Below are 19,216 nucleotides of genomic sequence, written 5' to 3'. Positions count from 1 at the left end.
GCTGTTGGTGGCGTGGCTGTGTTTTGCGTTCGGACAGCCTCTGAAGGTGACTACTGGCGCCTGCTGAACCCAGGGGAGTACCGGGTGATGGTGCGAGCCGAGGGCTTCTCCACCGCCAGCAAAATGTGCGAAGTGGGCTACGATATGGGCGCCACGCGCTGCGATTTCACCCTCGCTCGCTCCAACCTGTCACGCATCAAAGAAATCATGGAGAGGTTCAACAGGCAGCCGGGCGTCCCGCGGCAGCTTCCGAGGAGACCTCGACGGAGACGCCTGGGGACATAGAGGACGCCTGAGGGCCACAAGGGAAATGTGGTTCTGCCTCGTTGGTCCCGGTACTGTCCTATCGTCCATCTGATGGACACTGCTATGTTGATGTATCGAAGTGTTTTGGTGGGAGGAAATATGCCGTCGTGAGACTGAGAATGGTTGGGCAGGGAGAGTAGGTACAAAAGGGGCTTCTCGGTTACCTAGGAAACAAAGTTTTCTACTTTCAACTATATTAGCTTTCTGCTGCTGCTGTTAATGTTTTCAGACAATGGCTGGTTCTACTTCTAACCAGTGGCATTGGGAACAGTTAAGTGGAAGAGGTCAAGTGCTTTATTTTAATTAATATAATTAAAGACTGCATGAACGAAGGATTTGAAGGGATATCGTTAGATGTACAAGCTGTTGATAAGATTATAGTACCTCCGGATTGAGTTTCATCAATTTACTTTTAAGCTAAGTAGGTCTACATTTAGATCAGTTGTAAGGCATGGTGATAGAACTTCAAACTGTATCAGTCCCTCGGGCCTAAGACAAGGGCTTTGACAATTATTAGAGCTCACTGAGGTAGAACAATATGACTAATTGGATTTTTATGGAGAAGGTAGGGTACTGTGATAAAATTAAAACCTTTCAAAATCATTTAATAACTGAACTTTTTCATCTCTCATATAGCCTAACAGCTGCTGAATTATAACATTTTTAATTAAAAGAGGATGTAATTTGTATCATTTATGAAATGTGTTTTAATGATGCAATGAACCCATTTGAGGCATATTAGCACTGTTTTGTTAAAGTCTGTTTTCTTTGTCATTCCTTTCAGAGTTCAGATCAGATATTGTACTGACTTACTTGAGCTTTTTATTCTAAAGATGTTTGGAGAACCCAGCACTTTGAAGAGCCCTTCTTTCAGTTTAATTTCAGGCCTAATCAAACACATTTGCTCCAGCTATAATGTTATATTCAGGATCATCAGCATTATAGGTGCCAGATGGGTTCATTTGAGCTTAGAACCCCAGTTTTCTTGGGACACTTAGAAATGCTTGATGTTGTGAGGCTTTGTAATTATTTGTAACATTTACTGATAGTAGTATCTGTATTCCTAATGTAAATGTATGAAACTTTAAAACCACTGCTCTTAATAAACTCTGGCATTAAGGTAGTGTATGTGGATGATATTTTTTGTAGATAGACATGATAAAGATGAAAGGTAGGCTCTGATGTTTTCGCCTGAATTAAAGGCTGTGGGTTGAAAGCTGCAAGAAAGTCAGAGTGAATAGTAATGTGTTAGTCAGACAGCAGTGTTTGGACATCAGTGTTATGTCGGCCTTCATTACTGCCTAATGGTGAAATTAAGAGCTGGAACAGAGCAGAAATGTGGACTATGAATCCTGTTAAACTAGCTTAGAAACTTCTGGGAGCTACCATAATATCCATAATAAGATTAACGGCCATTATGGAATTTCAGTGTCTCTAAAACCAAAAGTATTCACTCACCTTCCTTGACTTACATATGAGCTTAAGTGACACCCCATTCCTAATCCATAGGGTTCCGTATGTTGTTGGTCCACCCTTTGCAACTAGAACAGCTTCAACTATTCTGGGAAGGCTGTCCACGGTTTAGGAGTGTGTTTATGGGGATTTTTGACCATTCTTCCAGAGGCATATTTGTGAGGTCACATACTGATGTTGGACGAGATGGCCTGGCTCTCAGTCTCTGCGCTAATTCATCACAAATGTGTTCTATCGCAGTGATTCTCAACTGGTGGGTCGCGACCCAAAAGTGGGTCGCGGACACGTTCTGGGTGGGTCGCGGACAGTTTGTAAAAAAATTAATATGCTACTCTTCTAATTTTGTACTCACCTTTTATCCTGAAAAAAGACAGAGAGGCACTCGTCAAACATGCCAGGGCTCCAGATTGCGACTAAAATCGTCGCAATCGCGACCATAAATTTAAATTTGCGAGTAATATAATTATTTCACTCCCCATCAACAAATGCGGGAATCTGATCACCAGCGTGACTCGCAAAGCAGCGGAGCGATAATCGCTAAGCGTTGAAAATGGCCAAGCGAAAAATATCGCATTTTTTCACAATCTACATCTCTGTCGGACCAGAGACCGTATCTCTGTGTCGGACCCAAAGAGGACACACTTCTTTATAACTGTACATAGTTTTAAGGTAATTTTAATGGGATCAAAAGTCACTCGTATGCATACTAGTAAAGTTTGTTTCACGTTCACATATTCTTAATTCTTTCTTCAATAACTTTGACAGCAGGGGCGAGGCTAGGGTATTTTTAGTGGTGCTAGAGCACCACCGTGAAGTTGCTTAGCACCCCCTGGCTCAACACATTTTTTAAATATTATATTATGCAAAAAACTTGCTCTGCACCTGCGCAATACTTTGGTATTGTGCCTCTGTGAGCACTGGGGACTGGGCACCCCTAAAGACCAGATCCTAAAATCGCCCCTGTTTGACAGTATTAGCAAAAGTGCCAGAATATGAAAATTCTTATTTCTGGCAACTAAGACAAACATCTACAACTTTGTTTACGTCAGGAATAGACATATTTTAAATAGCAGACAACATGTTAGTTTAAATGTGCAACTTTCACCCCTGCAACGTCTAAGGCACCGTCTACAAATTACCTTAACACGGACGCAAGGGGCGGTCGTGAAGGCCCCAGAGCACTACATACTCTGTTTTTTTAAATAATTTCAATAGCTTTTAAAAGGTCCTTCATAAGACCACCAAACAAGTTGTATTACATAAAGTGCATGGTGTATGGCAACCTACAACTTTTTTTTCTTTAATGGGTCACGACTTAATGACAATGCGAAAAAGTGGGTCCCGGGCTGAGACCAGTTGAGAACCCCTGTTCTATCGGGTTGAGGTCAGGACTGTGCAGGCCATCCACACCAGACTGCCATCCATTTCTTTATGGACCTTGCTTTGTGCACTCGTGCACAGTCATGTTGGAAGAGGAAGGGGCCAGCTCCAAACTGTTTCCACAAAGTTGGGAGCATGGAATTGTCCAAAATGTCTTGGTATACTGAAGAATTCAGAGTTCCTTTCACTGGAGAGGGGCCAAGACCAGCTCCTGAAAAACAACCCCACACCATAATCCCCCCTCCACCAAACTTTACACTTGGCACAATGCAGTCAGACAAGTACCATTCTCCTGGCAACCGCCAAACCCAGACTCGTCCATCAGATTGCCAGATGGAGAAGCACGATTCATCACTCCAGAGAACACGCCTCCACTGCTCTAGAGTCCAGTGACAGCATGCTTCACACCACTGCATCCAGTACTTTGCAGTGCATGTGGTGATGCATAGCTTGGATGCAGCTCCTCGACTATGGAAACTCATTCCATGAAGCTCTTTGCGCACTGTTCTTGAGCTAATCTGAAGGCCACATGAAGTTTGGATGTCTGTAGTGATTGACTCTGCAGAAAGTTGGTGACCTCTTGGCATAGTTGGTGACTATGCGCTTCACCCTCCGCTGACTCTGCTCCTGAGTTGCTGTTGTTCCCAAACACTTCCATTTTCTTATAATACAGTTGACAGTTGACTGTGGAATATTTAGGACCGAGGAAATTTCACGACTGGATTTGTTGCACAGGTGGCATCCTATCACAGTTCCACACTGGAATTCACTGGGCTCCTGAGAGCGACCCATTCTTTCACAACAGTCATTGTAAAAGCAGTCTGCATGCCTAGGAGCTTAATTTTATATACCTGTGACCATGGAAGTGATTGGAACATCTGATTCCGATCATTTGGATGGGTGAGCAAATACTTTTGGCAATACAGTGTGTGTGTGTGTGTGTGTGTGTGTGTGTGTGTGTGTATGTGCATGTACATACACATACATATATTCATCTGATCAGCCTGCACTGGGGGAGTGAGGTGACAGGGGTTTTCGGGCCCACAGTACCGCATTATTATTATTTATTTATTTATTTATTTATTTATTTTTGAGGGCAAAGCTCCAGTCTAATGGTGCTGGGGATGGAGGTCTAATTATGCCGTGTGTGATCTGCTCTCTGTGACATGCTGCCTACTGAATCCTCAATGCCTGTTAAGCCTGCTGCAGGTCTGCACAAACCTCCTTATGGCGCTCCTGTAATTATCTGGACCTCCAACCACCTCCGCCACCGTCCACTCCCCCGTCTCCACAGATTTTCCATGTTGTAGACATTTTGTTGATATGGGTGAGTAGATCTAGATACTGGTGGTCAACCAATTATCTTTTCTCTTGTGGGCTGTGTGTGTGGGTGTGTGTGTGTGTGTGGTTGTGTTTGTGGTGTTGTGATGGGTCACAGTGCTGGGGATTCCTTTTAGAGTGTAAGTAATGACTAAACTCTGAGATCCAACTCAGAGTTTGTGTGTGTTGAGACATGGTCTATGTAGATGATCACCAATAATCACGTTCTTCAAGCTAATGGTGTTGCAGACACCTCGTCTGGACAGTGTGCGAGCTGATTATCTCCACTCTGACAGCCTGACATTCTTTGTCTTCTTTGACATTCAGTCTTCTTTGGGTCTTCCTACACCTTGGATTCTTCAGCTAACTTCTGCTGGAGCCTTGCCTTGCCATCACCAAACTAATATTGCATCAGTTTCAGTCATTTCATCATAAACATATTTCATTATCAAATGAAAGTATATGCTGCTAATAATAATAATGATAATAATAACCATCGTCATTTTCATAATATTATTATAATAATATAATATTATACTGAAAACTTGTGAAAAGAATCCGAGTAGGATGGAGTACTGAATCACAATGTACACGACTCTGCTTATTACATGACTGAAGACTTGCTTGTTCATTTCCCATATTCTAAGGCATGCTTGCAGTATTTTCTAGCTCATAAATGAACATACAGATCAGAAATTCCATTTCCATTATATCTCAATTGTGAATTTCAGTTTACATTCAAACTAGATAAGACCCTGACTTCAATTTATCTTCTTTTTTATATAACACATTCGGCTTAAGCTAGGTAAATAAACCCAACATATTATTAAAATTACCATTGGTTTATGGTAATCTATTTCATAAAGTAAAATGTATTATACTGGCTGAATAAGTTGGTCAAATTTGAGCTAGAATGATGGGAGTTGAAGATATCTGTCTTATGTCATGTTTGCATCAGAACATTAAAACCTGTATATGGGAAACATCCCTAAAGTCAATTGAATGTTGCACTTTCTGCAGCTTCAGTTATCTGTAATGGAGTTTTACAGCAGCTAAGACTTCTTCCCGATGACTGCATAGTAACCTTAAAACTGAGGGTAATTAGTCTGACAGGCCTGGAAGAATTGCAGCTCAGATTATTACAGTGCAGTGCAATACGCAGCCTGTGCCTTTCACTCCACACTGTAGCAAGCAGCCCTTGCCCTGCAAGATAAATCAACATTTCAGCACCCACATATGCACTTCCCTGCATAACCCAGACACAACAACCCAGAGTGAACAATCATCTGTGTCATTAATCATTAGGAAAGGTAAGAACTCAAGAGCCCAAGCGCCTTATACATTGATATGAATTGTTACAAATTTGAAGCCGCAAGATCACTTTGAATAACCAATTTATGACGAGACACATTTTTATGTAATACCCATTATAAGAGTAGGGTTGCCAGGTGGGAGATGAAGACCTCTTGGAGGGGGATTCTCCCAAACAGATGCAGCCCATCAGTGCCCTAGCTGTGTAGAGAAAGAGAGGAAGAGGAGGTGTTGACCTCCACTGAGGTTCAGGGGCCAGTGTCTCTCTGAAGAGTGTCCAAGCTTTGATGTTGAAACGTGGCCACTTGCAGATCAGAAGAGCGAATGGCAAGTCTGCAGCTACTGGGTCTTCCCTGTTGTATGTGTGTGTGCATGTCTTCTATCACACACCTGTTCTGTGTGTGTGTGTGTGTGTGTGTGTGTGTGTGTGTGTGTGTGTGTGTGTGTGTGTGTGTGTGTGTGTGCGTTCTCTGTCTGTGACAGCAATTTACTGACCATTTATTGGTGGTTGTAAGCAATAACAACAAAATGTTCTTTGTTTACTTTTATGAAAGTGTCCCAGGCAAGTATTACACACTTAGAGAATACACTGATGGAGAGTTCTCATTACATAGCTCATTTTTGTGTTGGGCTCTAGTCTGGCTGATATATGGACTGTCTGGATTTGGAAAGTCTGTTTTAAGTTGTTGAAGTAAGGCTTGGGTCAGTTGACTGGAGAAAAGATTTTTTAATTCAGCGTGAGACATATGAACACATGCAGTGAGTGACAGTCTGGGTTCTCCAGCCAACACTAAATTATGGACGGCTAGAATGCCTCGCAAACAGACGGGATTAATTAATCCATGCTATGAAATCTCTCTCTCTGTTAATACCAGGCTCTCTCTCTCTCTCTCTCTCTCTCTCTCTCTCTCTCTCTCTCTCTCTCTCTCTCTCTCTCTCTCTCTCTCTCTCCCCCCCCCCCCTCTCTCTCTCTGTCTCTGTAAGCACTTTTGAAGTAATTCTGGCCACTCACAGAATGCCTAAACACACTGAATGAGGACAGACTGTGAGGTCTGTAAGTGCCAGACGTGTACGGGAAGGAAGCAGCACAGAAGTATAGTCACATTTAAAAGTACAAACAGATCTTTCCCTCACACATACAAACATGCAGACAGCCAACCAAGCAACCACACTTGTACTGACATTACATTTTACACACACACACACACACACACACACACACACACACACACACACACACACACACACACACACACACACACACGCACACACACACCACTAAACAACCTCTTGTTGCTTTAATCACTGTAGTCGTGCACTTATTGTTTGATTGGAATATTTTAGCAAAGTGGGCCTGTATGAGCCAAACCAGAGAACAACACTTGTGGAATAATCTGTCTAAAAAAAATCTGACATATCACTCACACACGCAGGCTCACACATTGTACATGTTAGTGTGTAAAATCACTGTTTGAAATGACAATCATTATCATTGTATGTCCTGCCAATTCTCCTGGCTGTTTCGTTACCAGAAACAGAGGGGTGTGAAGGAAAGTGGTGTAGCTAGCAAGTGTCCTGGGCAGCACACAACCCATCCACACAACTCTAGGACCTCTGGAGACTAGACACTATTACAGATACATGCCCTACTAATAAAAACATGTTGGACTCATTCAGGTCCCTTGCATTTAAACTTTATTTGCCTCAAAGGGCAGTTGAGGAATACAAATTAAAATGAAAACATTTGCAGTAGACGGAGAACAGTGTAACAATCCCCCTGTGCACACTCGGTCATCAAACACAGCTCATTACGTCAGGAGTGCAGCAAATGGCACAGACAACGCCTGCAACGATTTGAACTTTGATATTCAACTTTGATCTTCTATCACCTTGAGTTTTTTTAACGATCCCCTGGAAACACTAATAATTGCTACCAAAGCTAAGTTACTAAGAAAAGCAATTCAAATTGTAATACCAGCATTATTTAATATTATTTTTCAAGAGCAACAAACAGAGGTATATCGCTATCTAGTACATTAATTTAAAAAGATCCACTTTATTACACATTCTAAAACACAATCCTAATAAATTACACAAAAATATTGTTCACTTAAAACTCAGCTTCTAAAACTAAAACTCACAAAATACATCAGAACTCTTCTGTAATAAATATTCTTGATGACTGGTTTATTTATTTTCTATGTAACAAATAAAGTTATGTATTTTTCATTCAAGTGTATCCCTATTCTATTTATCAGTGCAAAATTTCTGCAAAAGCTGTAAAACAAACAAAATACAATGGAACTGTTTTGGTGTACTCAGTGGGTCAGAATCTAAAGCTTATGTGTCTTATGAATGGGGCATCATACTCCAATATAGGGGTCAGTGCAGAAACCCAGTGGATCCCAGTTTCCCAGGATTCCCTGCTTCTAAACTAGGGCTTAATGATAAACTCATGATTTTGACTAAGTCAAAGCATAGTACCTTATGCTCTGAGACAGTACCTTCTGTGTAGTATTGTTTCTATTAGGCCTGTAGTTTTCAGATTAGATCTTTTTTCAGGTTAAATCCAGTAAAAGGACAAACTAATCTTAATCTACATTAACATTTCTTAATGTTTAAATGGATAAATACCCTTTAAGACTATGTCTATAAAGCCAAGTATATAATTGCAATAACATTAAATACAGTGCAGTTATTACAAAATTCTGCACTCCTATAACCTTTCTATAATTTGTTTTTAATTTAACACTGTTCCAAAATGTGCATATGCAGACTGACGTACATAATGCAGTCAATGGCATCTTCACTGTTCTACAAAACAGCCATTTCAGATCTATCTGGTAGATTTTCATCCGATCACAATCTATACTCCAGGATGCTTCAGTGCCATTTACCCAGCATGCTTATCACTGGGCAATTTGTCAGATGGGTTTTTGAATGATTCAGTTTGGCATGTTACTTTGATCTCCTAGAGAAAAACATTTCCTATGTACTGGCTATGGTGAGGTAAGAAACTACAAATATATTGTTTGAAGATCTCACTTCAACCACATCTATCACTTCTTAAACATTTGAATGATAATGACACTCTAACTTATATCAAATATATACTGCTTTTATTATTATTTATATATATATTTTTATTTTATAAGCAAAAACTAAAACGTCAGTGATTAAGAGAAATTGATAACTACCTCAAAAGCTTTTGAAAGAATAACCCCAGATATCTTCTCTGGGTCTCCTAGTAACTCGTAATAACTTTTCATAGATATTATATTTGGTTTTATGCCATTATTTTGAATTCTTACAATCTAGGGATTGTAAAAGAATATCCAAAATGCTAATGCTACTATTAATAAATAAGAGCTAGATGGTACTCATTAGCATATGCTAAAGGAGTTCGTGTAAACTAGTTTCTAGCAGCTAGCATTTACTTGTTCTTAGCCTGTTTTCATGTATGTATAAAGACCTCCTTTAAAGTTATGGCCAGATACAAACAAGGTCATTGACAATGTTCATTTTAAAAAAGAAGAAAAGTACAAAAACAAAATGGACATTGCAATATGGGTTCCAAAGTGTATTCACCCAAATTTACACTTTTGATAGAGCATGCCTGGAACATTGAGGTCCAATTAACACTCAGCTACAAAGAGTTCACACATCAAAAATCCATGGAGTTGTTACACGCACACACACACACGCACGCACGCACACACACACACGCGCGCACACACAAACTCACTTAATTCCCTTTACTAGTGCAATCTCCTTAGCAAGCTTCAGGGTCCTGTTATTGAATATCAATTAAATTCTAGAAATATATTAGTATCTATATTGATTGCTTTCTTTATGCAGATACTCATTAGATAAAGTTTAGCTTTTTAGTTATGGAGAAGATGGCTATATACTAACCTCTTTGTTCATTTACTGACTGTAAGACAGAGTAAATAGTTCAGAGGTAGCTAGTTGCTGGGTCAGTTTTTTTTTCCTTAATCACTACCACCTACTACACTTAAAAGTACTAACAGTACTTCATGAGAGAGCTGATCACAGCTGTGACTTGTATTCCTATGCTGGATCTGTTAACAGCAACTATGAATTACCACCAAATATTTTTCCTACAGCACACTTCATTCCAGCCATCACACGAACTGTCAAGAGCTACTGTAGAAGCACTGTCAGGTTAGACATTAGGCCAGCTGCCCTCAATCTAAACACAATTATGCCTGAGCAGAAAGGCACTAAAAACCCAGGGTGGTGATTTGTCCGTTAGGCTCAAACTAACCCTGTCATTTACGCTACACTTGATCTGGCAGTATGAGAGGCCAGGCAGCAGACCAGCCCCCCCCCCCCCCCCCCCCCCTCCCTCCATCCTACCACTGTCTCCTCCCACCACACTCAGCTGCCAGCCACAGGCTTTAATTGGTTTCAGAGAGCGTTGCTTCAAATGTGTGTAGGAAACAAGAGAAGTTTCCAGCGAGAAAACTCTGAGGTCGTGCCGCAGGTCCACCACGGATGAGAGGTTCTGCTGAAGACCCATCAGCCATGGTGTTTTATTCCCTCCCCATTCTCTATGCTGTATAGGCCAGTGTGTGGAGTGTACCAGCTCAGGAGGCTACGTGGTGGATTACACTTGTTTGAAACTGGATCAATTTTTTTTATTATCTCTGCAGAATTCTAGAAACAAAAAGAGGCAAATAATCTCGTTTACCACTTAGCATTACCGATAGAATGACAATAATTCTCTGTATTGGCACTGAACTACACTATATGGAGTGTTTAGTGCTACATTTTGTATTAAGCTCCAAGCACACACATTTCCTTTGGAAATAGTGTAGTCCCACAATCCTACCATGAGTCATAATAACAAGCCAGCCCAAATTTCATACACAGAAAGACATAAACTCTTCTTTCTTTGAATACAAATCCAAACTATCAGTTTGAACTGTTCAGTTTGCTGTGTGCTGAACCTCATGAGTGAAACACAAATCTCCACAGATTTTCCCTGCAGCACATCATCCTTGGTGTCTGAACTCAGGACTCGTAAAATTCACAGCTACAGCTATGGTCAGCAAGAAGGTACTAAGTAGTAAAACAGTTTAAAAATGTCTCCAGAAATTAGAACTCCTAATCCATAAGGGTTCTAGAACGTCCATGTAGAATGAAACTGTCTAGAATATTCTCTTCTAGAACACCTATATGACAGTGGAAACGTCCATATTCCCCCATGTCAAGCCATGGCATGTCTCTACATGCGAGTGGCAGGCCTGCTGAATCCCAGCCCTGGTGAGTGTAAGCTCCTCAGTGTCCTCCTCCGCGTGTCCTGCCGGTCATGGAGCACACTCCTTCACCACCCTGGGGGACTCCAGGGCCTGGACGATGGTGCTCGGTCCGGTCCTGTGCTGCCATTCACTTGAATTCATAGACCTGCGCTTCAGGACTCTGTTGATGATGTCAGTGCAGGTCTTCCTGTACTGGTGCCGGAGCAAGGAGTAGACGAAGGGGTCACATGCAGCTTTACTATAGGCCAAACATTTACACAGCAACCCCCAGTGTTGGGTTATTGGAACTGCAGGCCAGAGTTCCAGAAGCCTGTTGCAGAGAGAGAGAGAGAGAGAGAGAGAGAGAGAGAGAGAGAGAAAGAGAGTGAGATGTTTTTGTTGTTTTAGTTCTTGGCCTAGGGCATTGTTTCTCATTGCTCAGGAATCCTGGCACACTTGACTTAACTCTGTCTAATTCATTATTTGATGCAGGTGTGTTAAAGAAAACCTCAAAACAAAACAAATTATGTAGACATGGACATGCTGTCTTAACAAGGCCTGGTTGATATACACATTGTTTGGAACAGCAGGACTGGTTGGATATTCATTTAGAAGTCAATAGGAAAGTTTTTACTCATGGTACTTTTAATGTAGTTGGTGTTTGTTGCTGGTAGATGTTTTGCTGAACTTGAAAGCTAACATGATTTTCAGTGTTTGTAGCTTGCAAGCCTTGAGAGAATTGACAGAGCTATGTGTAGAGCTATGTTAGGGTGTATTTTCATCAGGTGCATTCACAAATGCAGCTTTATCCTCATCACATATGTTCACCTACAGTGAGGAGGACTGTACACTGGTCCTGGCACAACACTGAATTACCCACATTCAGTGAGGCCACATGGGAATATACTACAGAGTCGTCACCTTTAAGCATTCATTTACTCTCCAAGACATATTCTGTGTGAGGCATTCATTCCATCATAAAATAAATTAACCTTTCAAGTCTCAGTGTTTTCCATTAACAAAATGCAGCACTCTGTTTCAAATCACCATGGAAATGGCGGGATTGCCCACACCACTAAGGTCACATACGTAGAAGTGAAACGTATAGATCATGAATTCAGAATTCCTACAATGAACATTGCCAATTAGGAAGCAGTTTTTTGGTGCATGGTAATGGGTATTCAAATACAAGTCCATAACATAGCAGACTTTTCTCCGTTTACATTGGAACTTCTAATAACATAAATCATACTTTTATTAGCAAGAGTATTATGTTTAAAGATGATTTTGGTGTTGCTTGATCTGTTTATAAAAGCATCTCAATCATTACATCATTATATTATTTTTAAAAAGGTGTTTTATCCCCACACCTGGATGTTTAATCTAAATTGTTCTTTTCTTTTTTTTTTTTTTTGCATTTTATTCTCTGAATGCAGGTATGTACATTCACCAGTCAGTTCATTAAGCCCTTGTAGAAGAGGATCTCCTAAACTTCCTTTTCCTGCAAACCTCCCTTTTAACATTTATATTCACACCATGCTGAATTTATGCGTAAGACCATCTATTGAACAAAGACTAGTGGCACGTGATGGCTTCCACGAATGTGCAAACCATAGTGGAACTATGGAATTAAATGTCACTGGCACGTCCCTGAAGTACTTTGGATTGCTTTTCTCTTCCCCTTTCAGATGCTCTCCCCTGTTTTTTTTTTAAGTCAAGTTATTAGAACGTATGTCTCCTGCCGAGGGAACATCTCAGATTTTTCAGTTTGCAAAGCTGAAGTCAGAACCCGAAGGAGAGAACAATGTGTTTGAGCTCTAAGGGTCTGTCACAATCCAATTAAATTTTCATCACTAGTATCGTACGAGCACAACTTATCTCGGCGTGAGGAGTTCTGTGGGCTTCAGCTGGAGGTAAGCAGCCAATTAAAAAACAGCCCATTATGTTTCTGAGCCTTCATGACCTGATGCACTGAATTTTATTCTTATCAGGGGGATTATTTATGCTCGGCCTCTGTTGGTCTTTGGGGAAATGAGTGTTTAGGGTTGCCAAATTCTAATCAGCACACTGTATGGCGAAGACTCACATAAAAGGCATGCTATGGAACAGCTAGGTCTAATGCATTCATTACCAATAGCTGTGACATCAGTGAAATGCACATCTGCATATCATCTGTGGTTTTTAGAATACCATACAGAGAGCCTGAATTTGATTTAGGTTCTGAAGTGCATTCACAAGGCATTCAAGAATGTCTTGTCTTCTTTATGATTGCTGGTCATTACTCTTCTATTGACATGGTGTAGAATTAGGAACAGAGCCCTTAGAAATGCCTTGATCACATGACCACTCTCAACGAATAATTTGAATAAGCAACGAACAAGAGATGAAAGGACTACAGCATACGGACATAAAAACAGACACATGCACACAACACAAACGTGTTGAGTATTCCCACATTTACAGTAAGATTGTGGCTGGCTAGAGCTTTGCAGTATTGATTCATTATAACCCTGAGCATCAACCCACTGGTCTTCAGATATAATTAATGACAGTACACTCACTGAACCATCTGAGGCTGATAGGGAGGCAGGCCCTACACACACACAGGAAGTTAGGGTAAAGAAAGCTAAGCCATTACCACATCAGTGGAACACAAATATCAGTGGTCCTTTAGATGGGATGCACAATAGGAACACTGAGCATGGGCTTTTAGGCGAGAGAACCCTTTTCTCCATTTTAAAACCAGTACTGTGCATCTGAACCCGTTCAGTTTCTGTTTAAACAACATGAACACAACACAGCACCATTTTGGCAAACGATCATCCACTCCAAGCTTTTATCAAACACACATATACAAATATCCTTTGGGCATTCCTCCAACTCTTTCAACTCTTAGCACATACAGTGTCTAGATAACCCTTATACCCCAAACATTTAAAAGTTGTTGTGTGTGTCTGGATGTGTAGGGCTTGGCATATACGGTATATGTGTTGAGAACCAGACAGCCACAAACATCTTTAAATAAAGAAATGTGGCAATGCAATGGTTTAAAAAAAGCATTTGAGTGGACAATATGAATGATAACATTAAAGTGACTCAGAGAGTCTTCTGACATTTTATAGAGATTAATGCAACCAATCACATGGATATGGGTTTGCAAAATCTAATCAGGGCTACTCTAGAATGTCAGAGCTTTGGTATTCACCATCATACTCTATGGAACATAGAACTCAATAATTTCAATAATTTCAATAAGGTTCAATAAGGTCAATAATTTCTCTAGGTTTAATAGCAAGGTGGCCTTTTGCATATAGCTAAATATTTTCTCACCTGTAATGCAATGTAATTGAGTTGGTATCTAGTTTCTATATAATTTCTGAGCTAAATCAGCTGTCTTACAGGAGACAAAATGCCAGACAGCCGAGTGTTAGTATATTTCAGGACCAGGATTAGAAAACTCTACTGTACAATATTATACAGCAGAGTACAGTATTGATTATGCAGAGTGAAAATGGTTATTTAAAAACACAAGCACTTACCAGCTGCATAATTATGGTACATTATCCTTATTGTTTCATGTTTTATTTTATGAACACTGTACAAGCACATAATCAGGCAGAATCTGTTTCACTTCTGTCATGTGACTCTCAGCTTGTGGACAGTGTGAATGCACATTTGATGTCACTTGCACTATTGCATCACCAACACTGTCACAAATAATTCTGTAAGAGGCAATTTAGCAAAGTAAGACTTAATGGAACACTTTTCTGATTTTACACATGAATTCAGTGTCTTCTCAGGGATCCTGGATTTCAAATTGCTTTACTTTATGAACTCTATGGATAAGTAATAGTGGTGAATTTTAAAAAAAGCTCTTATGTGAAGGTATTTCTGAATGTTGGCTCATTCACGTGGTACCCTGGAGGATATATTGGACCAGTCAGAGAGTTGGCTATGCTGTTTAGCTGCCAGGCACTGGTGTTATTTCAAATGTGCCATTACTCTGCTGTTTCAGTGTTCAAGATTACTCAGTTGTTCTAATGACTACGCCAAGATCTTCAGTATTATAGTGTTCAAAAATGCTATAACACTGAACACTATGGTTACAATAATAACATACAAGCTTACAAGAGTTTTAACTCATCATAACAGCCAAATGTATCTTTGCTATCAGGTGCGTGAGTTCAGGGTTGAAGTTGAAGGTGAGGTATGGGCCATGTCCGCATTTAAAGCAAATGGTGCATGTGTGGAGCTATAGGGTATGGTTGCTAGGGGCCCCACAGAGATAACCCCCACAAAGCTGTAAACTGCCTGCTCAAGTGTGAGTGAAATGCACTGACTTGAAAATATGATGTCATCAAAGCTGCTCACTTAGAGTGCAGAGGTAGCATCAGTTCCTCTGTCACCAGGTCAGCCAAGAAGTTTTGTGTGTGTGTGTGTGTGTGTGTGTGTGTGTGTGTGTGTGTGTGTGTGTGTGTGTGTGTGTGTGTGAGGGAAGGAAGGAAGCAGGATGAAGTGATTGTATAGTTCCACACAGTGCTGTTGAGCTGAAGGCTGCAGTAAGCACACTCCAAAACAGGTTTATCTCTGACCTAGTGGGTGTGCTGTGACTGCCTGGGTGCTCTTATGCACTGGCTTTCCCCACACAGTTTAAGCCCATTGGCTGATTATACTCGCTATTAATAGGCATTCTCTATTCAGAACCCAATTCACTCCTGCTCTTGAGACGTATGGCTCTGGAAAACCAAACATGGTCTCTTTCATTTTAAAATGTCTACATAAAAATACTAAACCTAAATGGCACCATCATGGGATATTCTGAATGCAGTTTAGTTTAGCTCCACGTTTAACCAGTGTCCTTAAAACCAGCCTAAAATTCAATAAATACATGTTATTATTATGTTAAAATGTAAGTGAAATGTACATGTTCAGTTACCAAACTTAATAGTAAAAACTAAATAATAAAAAGTGTGCAAGAGAGAGGGATGGAGAGAGCGCGCATGTGTGGCCTCTTACCTTGTGATGACATAGGGCGCGAAGCACAGCACAAAGGTGCCGATGAAGGTGCTGATTTTTCTAGTAGCGCGTTGCCGTCGTCTCCTCTGCTCCTCCAGGCATCGCTGACGAACGCTGCAGCATCAGAGCCTCGTCACTGATAGAATTTGTGTGAGCGTGCGTGTGCACGTGTGACATGCTTATGCCCCATGTTTATCAAACTTTAAAACAGCGTTGATCTATCAATAATTTATCCCAATTAACTGCATCTTAATAAAATGCATTATAATTAATATGCGGACGGTGGGGATATATATTTTTAGATATTTTATTGATAAATATGGTCGAACTGTATATTTGGGAGAACTTCAGAAATATGTTTGCGACGTTAAATAAATATTGCTTCGAACAGCTACGTTCTGAAATTAGGTGGTCGGGGTCGAGACAAAAGTGTTATTACGAAGCCCTCTGCGGCCACGCTGAACGTTAACTACTCGAGCGCGTGGCGTCTTCTGTGCCCTCTCCGTCATAATGAAATTTCAAATCAAAGCGGGGCTTCCACAGGCGTTGGCACCAAATGAAGGCGGTGAATCCCGAGGCAAAAAGCATCTCCCTCGAGCGCGTGACTGCTGCTGGGAGATGCTAAAATAAGCTACACTTTGCTCCGTTTTAAAGCTGCATGATTTAATGCCTTGAAACCAACTCCATTTCCCTGTTTTTAATTATTTTTCATTAACTGACAACTTGAATGTTTATAATACTATAGCCTATACATTCTTTCATACACCGCAGTATAAAAGTATGTTAGCTAAACGTATATTTGTAGAATAGTATACAAATATACTCGACTCAAGTATATTTTAAACAATTTGTACATATTCCATGACATACAAATACAAATCCACTTTTGCTCTCTGTATTGCCTACACTGTGAATATGCTAAAATCAACAAATACACTCCAATAATACGTTCATTTTTAGATGGCCCACTGCAGCCTTGAAGGGAATTGCTTACCTTGGGTGAATGTCCACTAGAAGAACTAAAGTTTGCATCGTGATTATGTCTATTCGCTTGCAGTGGATACGCGCCACTTTGAGTACTTTCAGGTAGGTGACGCACAGCACCACGAACGACAGGAGAAAAGTTAGCGCGTGAAAAGTGACGGTAAACACAACGAACTGAGTCCGGCCGTGGCTCGCCCTCGCCTCGCTCAGGGTACACGAGGCGTAAAGTTGATGGTAGCCCACCCAGGAAAGACATGCAGCCGTCGCAGAAAACGATATTGAATGCACCCACGTGTAGCCTAGAACTACAGCTGCGTCCCGGTGGCGCATTTTGGAGTGGTAGCTAAGGGGGAAGACCACTGCAATCCACCTGTCGATGCTGAGCGCAGCCATACTCAGCATAGAGCTGGTGGTCAGAAACGTCTCCAAGAAACCGACAGCGTGGCAGAATGCGTCGCTCCCCGGTTGTCCCTTGCTAACGAGTCCTACCAAAGTTAGCGGCATGTTGGAGACGGTTAGCAACAAGTTACAGAAGGTGAGGTTTAAAATGAAAAGCCCTGGTACTTGTTTCCTGATTTCCGGGTTGTACAAAAAGCAGATCAGCACCAACACGTTGGACAGCAACGACACTACGATGATTGCCACTATCAAAAAACACACAAACACGTCCACAGAGTCCATGGTGCGAGTTCAACTCAAAAACCCGGGCTTCCGGTTAAGGAATTCACTAGAGACCGGGTGCAATGGCAGAAAGGCATGATGCTGGCTTTAGAATTCATCCATATCCACGCGCTCGCATCCCATCTTACCCGAAGAGCATCTCTGCTTCTTTCCACGTCACTTTGTCTTCTCCAAGAACCAGAGGGTGTTGTCCATCAGTTTAAGCCAAATTGTCGATAATTAAGAGTGAAACGTTTAGTTCCGTTCGATAAAACATGTTTTGTTTTCTACAAATGTCCCTAATATGCCACCGGTGCATACATCAAAATGTCTTGACACTTTGTTCAATTTCGTAACCCGGGAAACCCAGCATGCCTTACGCTTACAATTTTCCAGTTCCTGTTCGTGTATCCAGTGCATTTCTGATCTTCGTCATTAAATCCTTTAAATCCGATTTGAGTGTAATTGTTGTCCGTGTCGATTCATTTTATTTAAGACTAATAATTGTTTTTCAGGTGAAAAGCGCCTCTGGATGTAACGTGTCAAGACTAAGCGAGTCAGCGCATTGGTTCACCAACTGATCCAGCGGTTTTTTTAACTGCTTCGCGAACAAATAGAGGGTAACCCGAAACATGGTTTGATAGATATAATACCATTTAAAAGGTCTAAACTAACATAAATCGTCTTATGCACGCGTAGAATCATTCTCCAAAATAAGAAAACAACAATTCATTGGAACTGTTATTCTATTCAGGTAGGAAGATTTAAAGGGTTCTCTTCCAAAACAAGATCTTGGCTTCTGTCCGTGAGAAAAAGGACCCAATACCAAGAGGCACGAGGGCCAGTAAACGATCTCCAGGGCAGTGTGACCGAGAAAGCACAATAACATAAAAATAGAGCTCGACCCGTAATACAGTGACCATGGCTTCTCTCAGTGATGTACTTTAAAATACCTCATAGAGTAAATTTAATGCAGTGTGAAAGACCTTTCCACGGCACTGACACTGCCATGCCTAAAGGCAAGTCCTTTGTACATTAAAATATAAATCAGTACTGAATGTGTAGATTTAGATGCAGTAAGCTACACTCCAGAAAAGTAGAAAATTCCCATATATTTTACAATAAGAAAACATCACAAAATGACCTCTATGTGTTATCTCATGTTGTATACATTAGCATGCCAAGATGTCCCATATTTTGCCACAGCTGAATGTAGCTGGGTCATTCATAAATCTGTTACTATTTCCCATAATTCAGTTATAAACATGAGTCCAGCTGACATTATTTTGTATATTTTAAAATATCACATTTATCATTTAATTATGTTTGGATAAACTTGTGGGAGAGGGAGAGAGAGAGAGAGAGAGAGAGAGAGAGAGAGAGAGAGAGAGAGAACAAGCAGATAGAGAGAAAGCTATATTTGCTAGAGAAAGATAGTGTTTGGGTCGACACCATTCTTCCCTAGAGAAAAATGTACAAGTAGTATAATTCACTTTAACGTC

General features: G+C 40.8%; 2 protein-coding genes across 4 annotated transcripts in view; one reads left to right on the top strand and one right to left on the bottom strand.

Moving 5' to 3' along the window:
- Positions 1 to 1,429, top strand: part of LOC143510455 (inactive carboxypeptidase-like protein X2) — a 59,681-nt gene extending 58,252 nt beyond the window's left edge. For all 3 annotated transcript variants that reach the window (XM_076999822.1, XM_076999820.1, XM_076999819.1), the window contains one exon: positions 38 to 1,429. In XM_076999822.1, coding sequence (XP_076855937.1) covers positions 38 to 285 — 248 coding nt within the window. In that variant the 3' untranslated portion in view covers positions 286 to 1,429. The remainder of the gene's footprint in view (positions 1 to 37) is intronic.
- Positions 1,430 to 10,180: 8,751 nt separating this feature from the next.
- Positions 10,181 to 18,490, bottom strand: LOC143510458 (G-protein coupled receptor 26-like). Its single transcript, XM_076999830.1, has 3 exons — positions 17,065 to 18,490; positions 16,071 to 16,184; positions 10,181 to 11,385 (listed from the first exon to the last, which is right to left on the bottom strand). Exons 1-3 carry the CDS (start codon positions 17,733 to 17,735, stop codon positions 11,124 to 11,126), a joined length of 1,047 nt encoding a protein of 348 aa, XP_076855945.1. The 5' UTR covers positions 17,736 to 18,490; the 3' UTR covers positions 10,181 to 11,123.
- Positions 18,491 to 19,216: the final 726 nt, after the last annotated feature.

Source organism: Brachyhypopomus gauderio, chromosome 3 (assembly GCF_052324685.1).
Source record: "Brachyhypopomus gauderio isolate BG-103 chromosome 3, BGAUD_0.2, whole genome shotgun sequence".
NCBI lineage: Eukaryota > Metazoa > Chordata > Actinopteri > Gymnotiformes > Hypopomidae > Brachyhypopomus > Brachyhypopomus gauderio.
Note: the sequence above shows the minus strand (reverse complement) of the source record. Positions and strands in the feature narration are given on the sequence as shown.